Source organism: Saccostrea cucullata, unplaced genomic scaffold (assembly GCF_032062105.1).
Source record: "Saccostrea cucullata isolate Sc308-1 unplaced genomic scaffold, CSIRO_AGI_Scuc_v1 ctg213, whole genome shotgun sequence".
NCBI classification, from domain to species: Eukaryota; Metazoa; Mollusca; class Bivalvia; order Ostreida; family Ostreidae; genus Saccostrea; species Saccostrea cuccullata.
In genome coordinates, this window is record NW_026930424.1 from 84,749 (window position 1) to 99,752 (window position 15,004).

The window sequence follows — 15,004 nt, forward strand, 5'->3', positions numbered from 1 at the left end:
GCAATGCGTACACTTGATAGCCACCAGAACCCATCTCTTTAATTTCCTAAATCCGTGTTTTATGCCCCCCCCCTTTTTTTTTTTAAATAAACGTATTTGTTTAGACACTGATTGCATTTACTTATTGCCATTGAATAATGACTCATAATTATATGAATAGCTTTTTTTCCTCCAGGCTATTTTCTGGGTTTGTTAATAGAGAACTATCATAAAATTAATGATTTTTAGAAAATATAAAATGTTTATCAAGCACTCCTTTATTTGTTAACAAAGGTGACCTGAAACAACCACGTGATTTTTTATACCACAAAAATATATAAATCCCGGATAATTTTAGGAGAGTCGAAAGTACCAACAAAGAAAAATGGAAAGAAAGATATTATTTGGATTGATGTTAGCTTTACTGCTTGTAAGTTTCTATTTTCATTCATAAAAGCATGATACGCATAACTTTCTTAATCATTGATGTTCTTCATTGCTACAGAAGCTTAAGGTAAGCCTTACGAATGACATTGTTGACAAATACAAACAATATTATTCTTACGACATATTTTATTTAATTTTTCCATCAATTAAACGTGGGAGGTGGATATTTCAATGACGTTTGCAATTTGTTTATTTGAATAAATGCATTTATATACCAAACATGAAAAAGTGCAAACCGTTCCTGCATGTTTGACAGGTGCCACATAAGAGTATTTATGATTCTCTGATTTACATAGGGAAAAAAAAGACAGGTAAAACTGTTTGGTTAAAAAAAACATAGTATTTCTACAGCAAAATAAATAAAAAGAGATAAATAATAACTAAATAAATAATGAATTAATTAATTATATATATTCAATTAATCAATTAATTGATAACAAAAACACTGATATTCCTACGTTTTCAAACTTTGACAGCTGTCAGCTCAAGAGGGATGTCAAAATAACACCGTTTAATAAAAAATGAAACGCATTTAAAAAATTAATGTATGTTTACAACAGACGGAAATTAACTCTAAATCATATATAGTGATAGTTAGGTAGCCTTGTTACAAAGATTTACTCGTAGTCTTTTAAAAAGAAGAACACTTTTTACATTCAAAATAATTACGCATCATCTTCATTTTCCCTTTGTTAGTATTTAACAGTCGCTTAATATTTTCTACCCTATAACTTAAATAACTGACGTTCTAGATCTACTTTTCAAATATATAGTAATCTCATGTTCAACGCCCATAGAAACTATATGTATAAGAAATGGATGAAAAAATCCACAAGAACCTGATTTTTTATGAAAAAAAAAACGATAAAACAACCGATGAGTATATCATCTAAATTAATAATGGTATCTTTATTTTCAAAAAAAAGAACAACAAACCCATTCGATACGTAAGTGATTTTTTTTTCTTTCATAAGTAATTGGAAGTATTGAAAAATACTCAATGGAAATTCAATGCGCAGATCGGAAACAAATTAACATACAAAATTTAATGCAATTAAAATTTATTTTAATTAATGCAATCCGGAAAAAAGTATAAAAATACATATTCCTACTTTAAATTTGCACTTTATTTTCTCACACAATTTAATGAATTGGAATTTACATCTTTTTAAATTAATTAATAGAATGATCATATATGCTTGCTTTATCCTGAGTATTTCATTGTGGTATCTTAACTTTATATTCAAGGATTATTTGTACGTGACATATATACAAAAAATAATGCACAGTACGTTTTGAAACATTTACAGAGTATTACAGAATATCTGCCCACATTACAAACTTTGCAAACTGAATTACAAAAGAATCAGGATCAGGTTAATACACAAAATCAAAATTAAGATACCCTAATCAAATAATTATATATAAGGGGTAAACCATATTTAAAGCAGTTTTGGACCTCTTAACTTATCTAGACCTTCAATACACCAGTACATGCTGAAGGATAACTTTATAACATTGAAAGTCTTGTAGTTAGATCAACAGCCACCACAAACCACCAGTATGTAGCTGTTAATGTTGGATTCTCAATCAAAGAAATGTTTTTAATAATTCTAAAGTAAGTTATTTTTCGAAAGCATGAATTGTAGGACTGTGTGTATCGCAAGCAACGTTAAATGTTAAACGACATACGACAGTTTCTGTACAGTTCTCCTCTTTCAAAACATGTATAATGGTTGCTTTCTTGTTGTTGCTAATTTCTACATACACCAAACTTACCGGATACTCGGCCAACTTTTTTCATCAAATCTTTGAAATTGTATATTTTGAGATTTGATTTCATATATTACAGACTCACAAAAAATATTTTTTACAATATGAAACACAATTAAATAAAAGTTCTCTACTCCTCAGGCAACAGATATATTACAGTTGATTACGTATCATAAATAAAGCAAACTAGATCAAAACAACCTTCTAGCAAAGCAAGTAAAACGAATGAGTCTCATTATTTCAAAACGATATGAACGACCGTATCGTACACCGTACAACAGGTGGATTATACATATCGCGTACATACACAATGAAGCTTTTTCGGGTGAAAAATAAGCAGTCATAGGTACAAAAACAAGTCCTTAGTGAAACAAGATGGAAACACATTTACTTAAGGTGTGCCCTATCTTGTCAAAGCAGTTGTCATAATTGGGGATTTTTTTATCATGGACAATTAGCAAGTCATTAAGAATCTGATCAAGCCTTTTTTAAAATAACCGTTAGAGAAATGAAAACAGTCTTTTTGCACATTGTTTTGTAAAGACAAAGAAAACTCTGCATTTTTCACAGTTAAGTCCCAAGAAGCCTCTTTACTGTAATTTTAGGGGGTGAAAGAGATGATTAAAAAATTGTAAACGATGGTTAAAAGGATTAGATAGGTCTACACTATGAAATAACAAAGGTTATGATTAAAGGAGAAAAACAGTACTATACACTCTCTCCATTAATTAATATATCGACATAATGTTTCTAATACTTTTTCAAGTACAATGCATTTTATGAAAAGGGTATGAATAAGTGACAATGTTTTCATTAAAGAGAATGGGTTTCAATTGATCGCATTGACCTTTTAAAACTCGTGTAGGGTTGGAAAGGGATAGCGTATGTATTTAAAACGGCTGACTGCGCCTTAAAATGCTAAGTCAGAAGATGGTCCTAGAATCTTGGATCCACTTTGGGACGTAGGAGCATTTCCTTTGCTGACATTCTAAACCGAGGCCCTGTTAGACTGGCGGTGCTTGCAATAGCTTTAAGGTACAATCGTGACTAACAAATCCTTCATAATTAATCATCGTTAGAAACATTTGCCAAAGTTGGTCATCTGTAAACGCCATATACTCGTAGGTGATATTTGACAAGTATATAAAGTTTGATTATTATTACAATATGAAACAGCTGTCGAAAGGGATTATAATGAAGCAAGTGTTTTTATGTGGATTGTTATTAAGCATTATAATTGTAAGTTTCTTTGTAAAAGGTTTCATTGAGTTTGCTATCAGGGTTTCTATTTTCAATAGAATAATTATGGTTAAAATATACAATTATTGTATTATTTGTTAATCAGTTAAAAAAACGATGTGGAGCATGAACTTTAAAAAGCTAGATTACATGCCTTCCTCCTGGTAAATTCATATGCAATGTTTTAAATATTTTAGCAACTGCGTTTCTCTAAATTCTAATTTTTCTCTTGACAAGACATAAGATATGTTTTATTATAATATTCACTAATTCTATCATTTTAGACCAAAATACTTTTTGTCTCTTGTTACTGTAAACGTATTACATTTCGCGGTGTATTCTTTTTAGCGCTTTTGGCGGAAAGACACTTCCGCTTACTCAAGTACAACGCTAAATGTTTTGTACTTATATACGTAAATATGAACGATAAGAAATGTGCTAAATTAAATCTACGCTAACTTGTTCAAAAAAGAATTTCCGCCAAATATCGTACACGCTAAATATAATACATTTACAGTATTCTATTGATTTTATGAACATTTAATCCATAAGCTATAGTAAAAACCATGTTTTAAGCTTACTAATTCATTTTTACCAAGCCTTGCGACATAAATGAACATCAAGGGTCTTTCTAATGAAACTTTTGAAAACCAAATCTTGAGTTATCGTAGGCATTGACGTGTTAAATCCCCCTTAATTAAACAATAAAATGTTTTCTTTGTTTGTTGTTACTGGAATGAACGGAAGCAACAAACAAAGAAAGCATTTTATTGTTTATATTTATATCTGTTTAAATAATCAATTAAAGTAGGATTAAAAAGATTAATTACTTATTAATGATGCGAACGTCTTTATACGTTTCATTGAGGGAACAGCCACTGATTAAGAAATCTGTACAGGCGACCTGCATACTGTAGTTTATGCAGTGATGAACGCAGTGGGATTTCTTAAGAAATAAAGGAGGAAATATTCAGTGGATGTAAATATTGCTCAATGACGGTGAGGTCTTTAAGCCTTTCGCGGTCATACGATGACTTAGTTATTTTTCATAGACGAAAATCTTAAGATGTCTTGCTTTGATTTCCTTTATACATGAAGGGACACGTAAATATCAGTGAGAAGTCAATGTGCATAAAATATTTGTTGTTTCACACAAATGTAACTGTGAAACACAAAAGTATTGACTGTAGAAAAAGCTTTTAGAATTGAATCAATTTGATCTGAAAAAGTTCTCCTTGAGCGCAATGTATTATTATTGCACTAATTAGACTGATTCTGTTTTTTTTTTTTTAATTTGATTTCGCTCTCTTGTTTAACTATAAAAGAAGTTAATGTTTCTTTCAAGCTTGCAGTATCTGAAAATGTGTTCTTGCAAAATACCATGAAACATGGTGATATTTCTTTTTAGTCATTCTTAACTTGCAAAAATCAGTGCATATTAGTTCAAACAAATAACTGTTATATTTAAATACTTCTTGCTGCAAGCAATTTAGTTTACTACATGTATGTACAAACTTTCAATAGATTTTCTGCAGATCTGCAGGAAACACATAAGTTTTGTAATGGTATAATATTAGCATTAAAATTCTAAATTTTATCCAACAAAAAGTATGAGTTTCAGTGTCTATCTATTTAAAGATGTATGCTATTATTTGATTTTAGGTCGTGGTCAACGGACAAGGATACCTTCCAAGGCGTCCTCCATGTAAGCAATTGTGCGCATGCATAAAAATACAAAATGAATGAAAGTCTACATTCTGTTGATTCAATTCTAACGCCAAACAGAGAAATACAATTAATAACATTATTGAGCCTTCTGTGGAAGCAGGTCCAAAATTCTATCATATATTATTAAAACCATGATTATATTAATTATTCTGTGTATTATTTGAAATAAGAAATAAAATTATTGCTCTAACACTTGCTCAATCAGGAATAGGTTATGCTCTTTTTAAAATGAAAAACTTGAAAAGCTGTTTTTCATTCTCTTGTTGATTTAGCCAATCCAATCTGTAGTTTACCTCGTGAGCCTGGTCCGTGCAGAGGTTCCTGTCCCCGGTATTACTACGACACCAGAAGGGGCACCTGTCGTTCCTTCACCTATGGATGCTGTGGGGGAAATGCAAACAACTTTCAAACAAGACAGCTTTGTAATAGAATTTGTAACACTAAAGGTAAATATTGATTCTTTTGATATGTATTTCATAAGAATTACACAATGAACATGTGAAATATATAGAGATGATATGAAGGGTGGAACTTTGAACACTAAGTGAGATGACGTATTTTTATACTAAATTTCAGTCTGTCCTGAAATAGCCTGTCTTGTTGGAGCATGTACTTTTCAGACCTGTCCGGCCTATCCTCAGGCCACTTGTTTGTGAGTATTACTAAGACTAATGAATAAGTTACTCAACAAAAACAACCCTAAGAAAAAATACTATAGTTAACTATAGCTAACTATAGTTAACTATAGTTTACTATAGTTTACTATAGTTTACTATACTTAACTATAGTAAATCAAAGTGTCAAAGTTTTCGCCAAAGTTTTTCAAAGTGTCAAAGTTTTCGTCAAAGTTTTTGAAAGTGTCAAAGTTTTCACAAAAGTTTTTCAAAGTGTCAAAGTTTTCGATAAAGTTTTTCAAAGAGTCAAAGTTTTCGCCAAAGTTTTTCAAAGTGTCAAAGTTTTCTCCAAAGTTTTTCAAAGTGTCAAAGTTTTCGATAAAGTTTTTCAAAGTGTCAAAGTTTTCGCCAAAGTTTTTCAAAGTGTCAAAGTTTTCTCCAAAGTTTTTCAAAGTGTCAAAATTGTCGTCAAAGTTTTTGAAAGTGTCAAAGTTTTCGCCAAAGTTTTTCAAAGTGTCAAAGTTTTCATCAAAGTTTTTCAAAGTGTCAAAGTTTTCGCCAAAGTTTTTCAAAGTGTCAAAGTTGTCGTCAAAAATTTTTCAAAGTGTAAAAGTTTTAGATAAAGTTTTTCAAAGTGTCAAAGTTTTCGCCAAAGTTTTTCAAAGTGTCAAAGTTTTCGTCAAAGTTTTTGAAAGTGTCAAAGTTTTCACAAAAGTTTTTCAAAGTGTCAAAGTTTTCGATAAAGTTTTTCAAAGAGTCAAAGTTTTCGCCAAAGTTTTTCAAAGTGTCAAAGTTTTCTCCAAAGTTTTTCAAAGTGTCAAAGTTTTCGATAAAGTTTTTCAAAGTGTCAAAGTTTTCGCCAAAGTTTTTCAAAGTGTCAAAGTTTTCTCCAAAGTTTTTCAAAGTGTCAAAATTGTCGTCAAAGTTTTTGAAAGTGTCAAAGTTTTCGCCAAAGTTTTTCAAAGTGTCAAAGTTTTCTCCAAAGTTTTTCAAAGTGTCAAAGTTTTTGCCAAAGTTTTTCAAAGTGTCAAAGTTTTCGTCAAAGTTTTTCAAAGTGTCAAAGTTTTTGCCAAAGTTTTTCAAAGTGTCAAAGTTTTGTCAAAGTTTTTCAAATTGTCAAAGTTTTTCAAAGTGACAAAGTTTTCGATAAAGTTTTTCAAAGTGTCAAAGTTTTTGCCAAGGTTTTTCAAAGTGTCAAAGTTTTCGCCAAAGTTTTTCAAAGTGTCAAAGTTTTCGTCAAAGTTTTTCAAAGTATCAAAGTTTTCGATAAAGTTTTTTAATGTGTCAATGTTTTCGATAAAGTTTTTCAAAGTTTCAAAGTTTTCAATGAAGTTTTTCAAAGTGTCAAATTTATCACTATAGTAAATCAAAGTTTTCAAAGTGTCAAAGTTATCACTATAGTTAACTATAGTAAACTGTAGTTAATTATAGTTAACTATAGTTAACTATTGTATTTTTTTGTTAGGGAATCATCTGCATATAAATAAACAATGACATACAGGTGGCTATTGGAAACAACGGCTTACATGTCTCGTATTTGCTTGGAATTAATCAAACGAGTTAACCATTATATTTATCTATGAAAAATTCTAAATGTTTAAGGAGATAATTTTCCTTAAAACATTTGTAAAAAGAGAACTACACTGATTTTTTTTTTCAAATATACATATTTTTTATACTATTTTGTATTGCGATATACTTACTTGCGATATTACTTTGTTTATTTTAAACAAAAAAGGGCCGGGCAAAAACTACTAAATACCAGTGAATTTTTCTTAGTTTTAATTCATACTTTGTTTTGAAGAAAAAATCTTGTTCTTTTAGTCTTAGAGTTGAAAAGACAAATATATAAACTACAAAAAAGACATTGAAGATGGAAAATTGATCATTTATTGTTAAAAATCAATGCAAATTTAATTAATTGGAACAAAAAGTAGGGTATTCTCACTGGCATACAATTAAGGACTTGATTGATTGATTGATTGATTGTATACTGTTTAACGTCCCTCTCCAGAATATTTCACTGATATGGAGACTTGAAAGTAGGCCAATGTTAAAGTTTTTTTCAATAAGTACAAGTCAAAAAGTCAAGGTAATCGGTGGTACTTTAAGAAAATACACATGTGAAATGTTAAAGTCATACCTTCACTAAATCAAAAGTTATGGGCAAGGTTAAAGTTTTGCGGACAAACAGACAAACAGAGAGACAGACAGACAGACAAATGAACGGACACGACAAAAACTATATTCCCCCGAAACTTCGTATAAGGGGGCAAAAATCTTTTCTAACCTTTGCAATTTATAACTTTAATTTATTGAACAGTCGGGATGTTGACATGACCACTACCAATTTTAAGTTCTTTTTAGCATTTGAGTTGATTGCTACATGTACCTCCACAAAGAAACGTATTAGATTTTTTTCTACAATTCATACCATTTATAAGCTTTTCGACTATATTGCTTTGCCTTTCGGAATGTACAAAAATGCTCTCAAATTCATTACACATTTATTCAACTTAGCAGAAGTACTATTACTATTATTTCCTATGTAGCTCGTAAATTTCCGTGCACCCGACTGAAGCCGGGGGTAGATAAAAACTGCACACTGCATGGTTCCTCTCTATGATAAAAACCAAATACTATGACGTCACGAGCTATTGTGTTACTTAGTTAATTTATCGATAGATTGAAAAACAGTAAATAAGACTGCTGGTGACAAAGAATTTTATTGGTACAGAGGAAATAAATTCGTTGTCCGGGTCCAAGCAAGGATGTACGGGGATTTATCTCGGGTTTCATTCCATACACCCTGAGGCCGAATTGCCCCGGGTTGTATTCCATGCAACCTTCTGGCTTCGGCCTCAGGGTGTATGGAATAAAACCCGTGATAAATCCCCGTATACTCTTGATTGAACCTAGTTTACTAATAACATATTCAAATTTCCAACACAACAATCACTGAATGGTCTATAGAAATCGGAGATACATTACATACAATGGCCATATTGTTCGCAAATCACACAGAAGGACTAAGATCACAACCGAATGCAAACACATAAAGCCAAGACTGAGGCCCTGTGTTGAGCACATCGACCCATGTGAATTCACAATACTTTACAACTAACAAATGGGAATGACCTTGGACATATCTGTTGACCCTGTTTTCAAAAAATTCTCCCTGGTCGATAGTACTTACTGACACTGAGTAATTCAGATTGTAAGCCTTTCCTCCTTTTAAAAGAGGTAAAAGACACAAAATAACAATGTATTGTGGCGCAGGAAAGTGCAGTTTATTTCTTTAACCAGGTTTTCCCTGTCAAGTCATTTGAAACTAAGTGAACAACAGCTAAAAATTCGGGGTTATGTAAGGTTATCTAGGTTGTTCAGTAGCATTTTGTTCAGACTGCACAAGTGATTGGGGTGACAAGGGTATGGTTTTCTCAAAATAGTGTTTATCTTGAAATTTACAACGTAATAATTGAAAATGAGATGTAAGAGCTGGTATAAATCGATAAGCTGATTTGATATCTGATTTATCTAACAATGTCCCTTATACCAGGAGAATTATCCTGGCTGCCGCATCGTCTCACTCTGGACTTAACTAATCTCTGAATAGCTATTATTTCCATTATTTTTTGTGAACAATTTTGGGGTGCTGGTGTGCTTTTTTAAATTGTGGCTTAATTTGGTCTTTTAGTGCCATTGTATAGTATTTCAAAACCATTGTGGGATTTTTAGTCTTAAAGTTGATCGCATGGTGGCGTTCAAACAGATTGTACTCAGGTGTAATCTAATTTCAAACAAATATACTTACTTGTCCGCCTTAACTTAAGAGCGATTATTTGTATATTTCATAAAATTATCTGTATTAATCTATCTTTTTCATCAAAAAAATTCTTTTAAAATTTTTACATGGTGATGAGCTTATAACATTGCAAAAGTAAGGAGTGTCTTTCGTAGAAATAATTTTTGATCTTTCTTAGTTTGCATATAACTTATGATGTTACATGCACATACCGTTATATTATGCAAGCAAGCACACACAATTCAAATAGATACTTAAAAGATGTAAGCATCACAGGTATAGCTCTAATTATTATAATAACTAAGGATTTTAAGGTTACATTACAGTGTGAAATATCAGACTAATTGACTCATAAACAAAAATAGACATTTCCTCCATTAATAGTACTATTTTACATGTAAAACAAATATAGTCTCAACCTCTGCTTTCCTGATTCTGTGTGTTTACAATAATTCTTATATTATATGTATATACATTAATTATTCTTCCTTTTTTCACAGTGCTGTTTGCCCATGCACATCTGTTTGGATATATGACGGAGAAGACGTCTCTAACCGTTGTTTCAGCAGAGGTTAATTCATAATCAGTGCACAAAACATGGTGCGAATAATAAAAAAAATAATAACACTCAGCCTTACACTGTATCACTCAATAACTTTTATCATCTAAATCAGAGTTAACAATTATGACTGCATTAATCAGCGTCCAGGAAATTCAAAAATCCTTACATGTATCATCTAATTGCAATTATAAAAAAAAACATTCAGGGATTAACAAAGTTGCAACCAATTAAATTTTAGGATATGCACATGACAATCCTTTTTTAATCTCCTTCCATTGCGAGTTATTTTCTGTGTCAAATTATTTCGACAGATGTGTTTCATGTTTCATTTTTTGTTACTTTTGCATTAGTGATGCAGCACAATAAATTAAGATTGGTGTTTGATCAAACAAAAGCCATAAAGAACTTTATTCGGTAATAACCAATATTTGCCCCCCCCCCCCCCCCAAATCAAACTTTGATGGAGATACATTTAATTAGGTTCTTAAACAGGGGAGTATATGCTGACTTCAAAGCACTGAATATTTTCATAAGTAATGACGTCAAAGCACTGAATATTTTCATAAGTAATGACGCCATATGTACGTAATGACGTCACAAACATGACGTAAATTTTATTTTTTTTATGAATTTTACAGAAAAATGTACATATTTTGTCGATATTTTGAGTAAAAGTCACCGAGCGCATGTGTGTTCAGGATCAATATTTTGATATAATGTGTAGAATGATAATATCAATGAAATATGTCAATATTGTTCCTGAACAAACTTGCGCTCTAAAAATGTTAAAGCTTAAATTGTTGAAATTTTGTCCATTTTGTCCTCTTTCTGAAAAAAGGATATAAAATCGGACTAGTTTATGACGTCATAAAAACCAAAATTGTGAATACACTGCTTTGACACTATAATATTTTCTGTTAACTTATATTTCTCATACAATTTATTGAATTCAGCACATTTCAGGAAGTTTTCAAAATTTGACTTTTGTGGGGGCAAAAATATGCAATATACCGCATATAGTTCTTTCATATACTTAAGAAATAAACAACAAGTCCGAAGGGCTTCTCAGTAGATTTGATCATGTACCAATCAAAAGTTCATTTCCCAGTGATCTTTTTACATTGCTGTTTATTATTTATATTTACATTTGAGACAAAGAGATTTGAAGTAAAACTGCATTTATTACATGAAGGGCCGCCGTATTGCTATTGTGGTGCACAATAACCTAGAAGTTGTTTCGTCGTGGAAATTCGAATGTTTGAATGTTCACATTCATGTGTAGCACTCTGGTTCAGAAAATATATGTATATATTGAAAGAACGATGATCGCTGCTAAGAATTATCTAAGAATTTCATTAGTTCTTAAAATATTTGAAGTCAAAAGTGGTGGTATCGTCTGCTTTAGTTTAAATAACTCTAAAGGACTTTCTTGTTGAAAAGGTAAGTGTGGTTTTAGGCTAATTATAGTATTCAAACCTAATTAACATGGAAAGAAGATAAATTGGTCATCTCGTGATTAAAAAATACCCATATTGTTTATCATTTTATCTTTTTCATCGTTATTAACTTGAAAATATTCCAAAACAAGTTGCACCGTGACGGAAATATGTAGACAAAATATCACCTCGCTCTGTGATTTGGTCGCGCTATGACCTCTGACTCCCAAATAAAATTTTCTCTTCAAAAGGTTCATCTAAGAAAGATATTGGAAAATGTAAACGTTAGGTACTGACGTAATTAATGTGTACGATTGTCGATAGCTGCGGTCAGTTTACACTTATGCTATGTGTGTAAAACATGTTAAAATGTGTAGAGAATTGTCAATGATAACTCGCTGACATGTTATTCCCTAACCTAAAAAAAGATACAAATTGTAAAGTGTCAAAACTCCATGAACACTCTTTACCACCGTTATGCCTGAAAAGTATCTATCAAGATTCATGAACACTCTACATCTTTATGTGATTTTAAGTGTCAAAAACCAAATTATTCTTTGTATTGCACACGCAAGATGCCTCTCTGAGTTCAGTCTCTGTACATACATGTACTACGGAGTTAGTGTTATATAACTTGAAACAGGTAAATAGGGCTGGGTATTTTCCAATATGAAGTGACAAAGATTTTGATAATTTTTTTGTATATACCTCTCCAAAGCATTGTTTAGGAAACAATGCTTCGGATGCTGGATCTGACCTACATTTTCCAGATGAGTGACCAGGTTCAAGTTTTTGGAGCAGGTCCATTCCCGAGGATTTATAAGCCCTACCCGGACAAAACTTGCATGCATGATGCACCTAGGGATGGACACTACCAGACTTGCTTCAGGTGCTGGATCTGACCTACGTTTTCCAGATGAATGACCAGGTTCATGTTTTTGGAGCAAGTCCATTTCCAAGGAACTATAAGCCCTACCCGGACAAAACTTGCAAGTATGATTAATCTGGGGATGGACACACCAGACTTGCTTCGGATGCTGGATCTGACCTACATTTTCTAGATGAGTGACAAGGTTAAAGTTTTTGGAGCAGGTCCATTCCAAAGGAACTAGAAGCCCTATATGAACTAAACTTGCATGTCTGATGCATCTAGGGATGGACACACAAGACTTGCTTAAGATGCTGGATCTGACCTACATTTTCCAGATGAGTGACCAGGTTAAAGTTTTTGAGCAGGTCCATTCCCAAGGAACTAGAAGCCCTACCTGAACTAAACTTGCATGTATGATGCATCTAGGGATGAACACACAAGACTTGCTTCAGATGCTGGATCTGACCTACATTTTTCAGATGAGTGACCAGGTTAAAGTTTTTGAGCAGGTCCACTACCAAGGAATTATAAGCCTTACCTGAACAAAACTTGCATGCGTGATGCACCTAGGGATGGACACTACCAGCCTTGCTTCGGATGCTGGATCTGACCTACATTTTTCAGATGAGTGACCGGGTTAAAGTGTTTGGAGTAGGTCTATTTTCAAGGAACTATACGCCCTACCCGGACCAAACTTGCATGGATAATGCATCTAGGGATGGACACTACCAGACCTGCTTTGAATTCTGGATCTGACCTACATTTCATTTCCAAGTAACTATAAGTCCTACCTAAACCAAACTTGCATGGATGAGGCCTCTAGTGATGGACAATACCAGACTTGCTTCGGATGTTAGATCTGACCTATATTTTCCCAATCAAGAGACCAGGTTAAAGTTTAAGGAACAGATCAATCCCAATGATCTTGAAGTCCTAGATTTCTGTAGTTTTAACAAAACTATGTATATTTTTTTTACATTATACATGTTTTTCACACTAGAGGCTTAGAAATGTGTAGAAATGCCATGTAAGGGGTTAACAGATATTGATTCTTTTGATATGTATTTCATAAGAATTACACAATGAACATGTGAAATATATAGAGATGATATGAAGGGTGGAACTTTGAACACTAAGTGAGATGACGTATTTTTATACTAAATTTCAGTCTGTCCTGAAATAGCCTGTCTTGTTGGAGCATGTACTTTTCAGACCTGTCCGGCCTATCCTCAGGCCACTTGTTTGTGAGTATTACTAAGACTAATGAATAAGTTACTCAACAAAAACAACCCTAAGAAAAAATACTATAGTTAACTATAGCTAACTATAGTTAACTATAGTTTACTATAGTTTACTATAGTTTACTATACTTAACTATAGTAAATCAAAGTGTCAAAGTTTTCGCCAAAGTTTTTCAAAGTGTCAAAGTTTTCGTCAAAGTTTTTGAAAGTGTCAAAGTTTTCACAAAAGTTTTTCAAAGTGTCAAAGTTTTCGATAAAGTTTTTCAAAGAGTCAAAGTTTTCGCCAAAGTTTTTCAAAGTGTCAAAGTTTTCTCCAAAGTTTTTCAAAGTGTCAAAGTTTTCGATAAAGTTTTTCAAAGTGTCAAAGTTTTCGCCAAAGTTTTTCAAAGTGTCAAAGTTTTCTCCAAAGTTTTTCAAAGTGTCAAAATTGTCGTCAAAGTTTTTGAAAGTGTCAAAGTTTTCGCCAAAGTTTTTCAAAGTGTCAAAGTTTTCATCAAAGTTTTTCAAAGTGTCAAAGTTTTCGCCAAAGTTTTTCAAAGTGTCAAAGTTGTCGTCAAAAATTTTTCAAAGTGTAAAAGTTTTAGATAAAGTTTTTCAAAGTGTCAAAGTTTTCGCCAAAGTTTTTCAAAGTGTCAAAGTTTTCGTCAAAGTTTTTGAAAGTGTCAAAGTTTTCACAAAAGTTTTTCAAAGTGTCAAAGTTTTCGATAAAGTTTTTCAAAGAGTCAAAGTTTTCGCCAAAGTTTTTCAAAGTGTCAAAGTTTTCTCCAAAGTTTTTCAAAGTGTCAAAGTTTTCGATAAAGTTTTTCAAAGTGTCAAAGTTTTCGCCAAAGTTTTTCAAAGTGTCAAAGTTTTCTCCAAAGTTTTTCAAAGTGTCAAAATTGTCGTCAAAGTTTTTGAAAGTGTCAAAGTTTTCGCCAAAGTTTTTCAAAGTGTCAAAGTTTTCTCCAAAGTTTTTCAAAGTGTCAAAGTTTTTGCCAAAGTTTTTCAAAGTGTCAAAGTTTTCGTCAAAGTTTTTCAAAGTGTCAAAGTTTTTGCCAAAGTTTTTCAAAGTGTCAAAGTTTTTCAAAGTGTCTAAGTTTTCACCAAAGTTTTTCAAAGTGTCAAAGTTTTCGATAAAGTTTTTCAAAGTGTCAAAGTTTTTGCCAAGGTTTTTCAAAGTGTCAAAGTTTTCGCCAAAGTTTTTCAAAGTGTCAAAGTTTTCGTCAAAGTTTTTCAAAGTATCAAAGTTTTCGATAAAGTTTTTTAATGTGTCAATGTTTTCGATAAAGTTTTTCAAAGTTTCAAAGTTTTCAATGAAGTTTTTCAAAGT

General features: G+C 31.9%; 1 protein-coding gene across 2 annotated transcripts; it reads left to right on the forward strand.

Annotated features, from left to right (window-relative positions):
- The first annotated feature begins 337 nt into the window (after positions 1-337).
- LOC134228519 (PI-stichotoxin-Hcr2i-like) lies at positions 338-10,397 on the forward strand. Of its 2 annotated transcripts, none has more exons than XM_062710177.1 (5): positions 338-409; positions 5,101-5,143; positions 5,439-5,612; positions 5,743-5,818; positions 10,086-10,397. In XM_062710177.1, exons 1-5 carry the CDS (start codon positions 365-367, stop codon positions 10,159-10,161), a joined length of 414 nt encoding a protein of 137 aa, XP_062566161.1. In that variant the 5' UTR covers positions 338-364; the 3' UTR covers positions 10,162-10,397. The 2 variants fall into 2 exon arrangements, with proteins under 2 accessions (XP_062566161.1, XP_062566160.1); XM_062710176.1 differs by lacking the exon at positions 338-409 and adding an exon at positions 3,363-3,438.
- Positions 10,398-15,004: the final 4,607 nt, after the last annotated feature.

What these genes read in the sequence shown, in the direction of transcription:
- LOC134228519 (XM_062710176.1), top strand. Translation starts at nt 3,367, where the DNA reads ATGAAACAGCTGTCGAAAGGGATTATAATGAAGCAAGTGTTTTTATGT. An exon ending in TGTTATTAAGCATTATAATT is followed by an intron (nt 3,439 to 5,100) that starts GTAAGTTTCTTT and finishes ATTTGATTTTAG; the next exon opens with GTCGTGGTCAACGGACAAGG. An exon ending in TAGAATTTGTAACACTAAAG is followed by an intron (nt 5,613 to 5,742) that starts GTAAATATTGAT and finishes ACTAAATTTCAG; the next exon opens with TCTGTCCTGAAATAGCCTGT.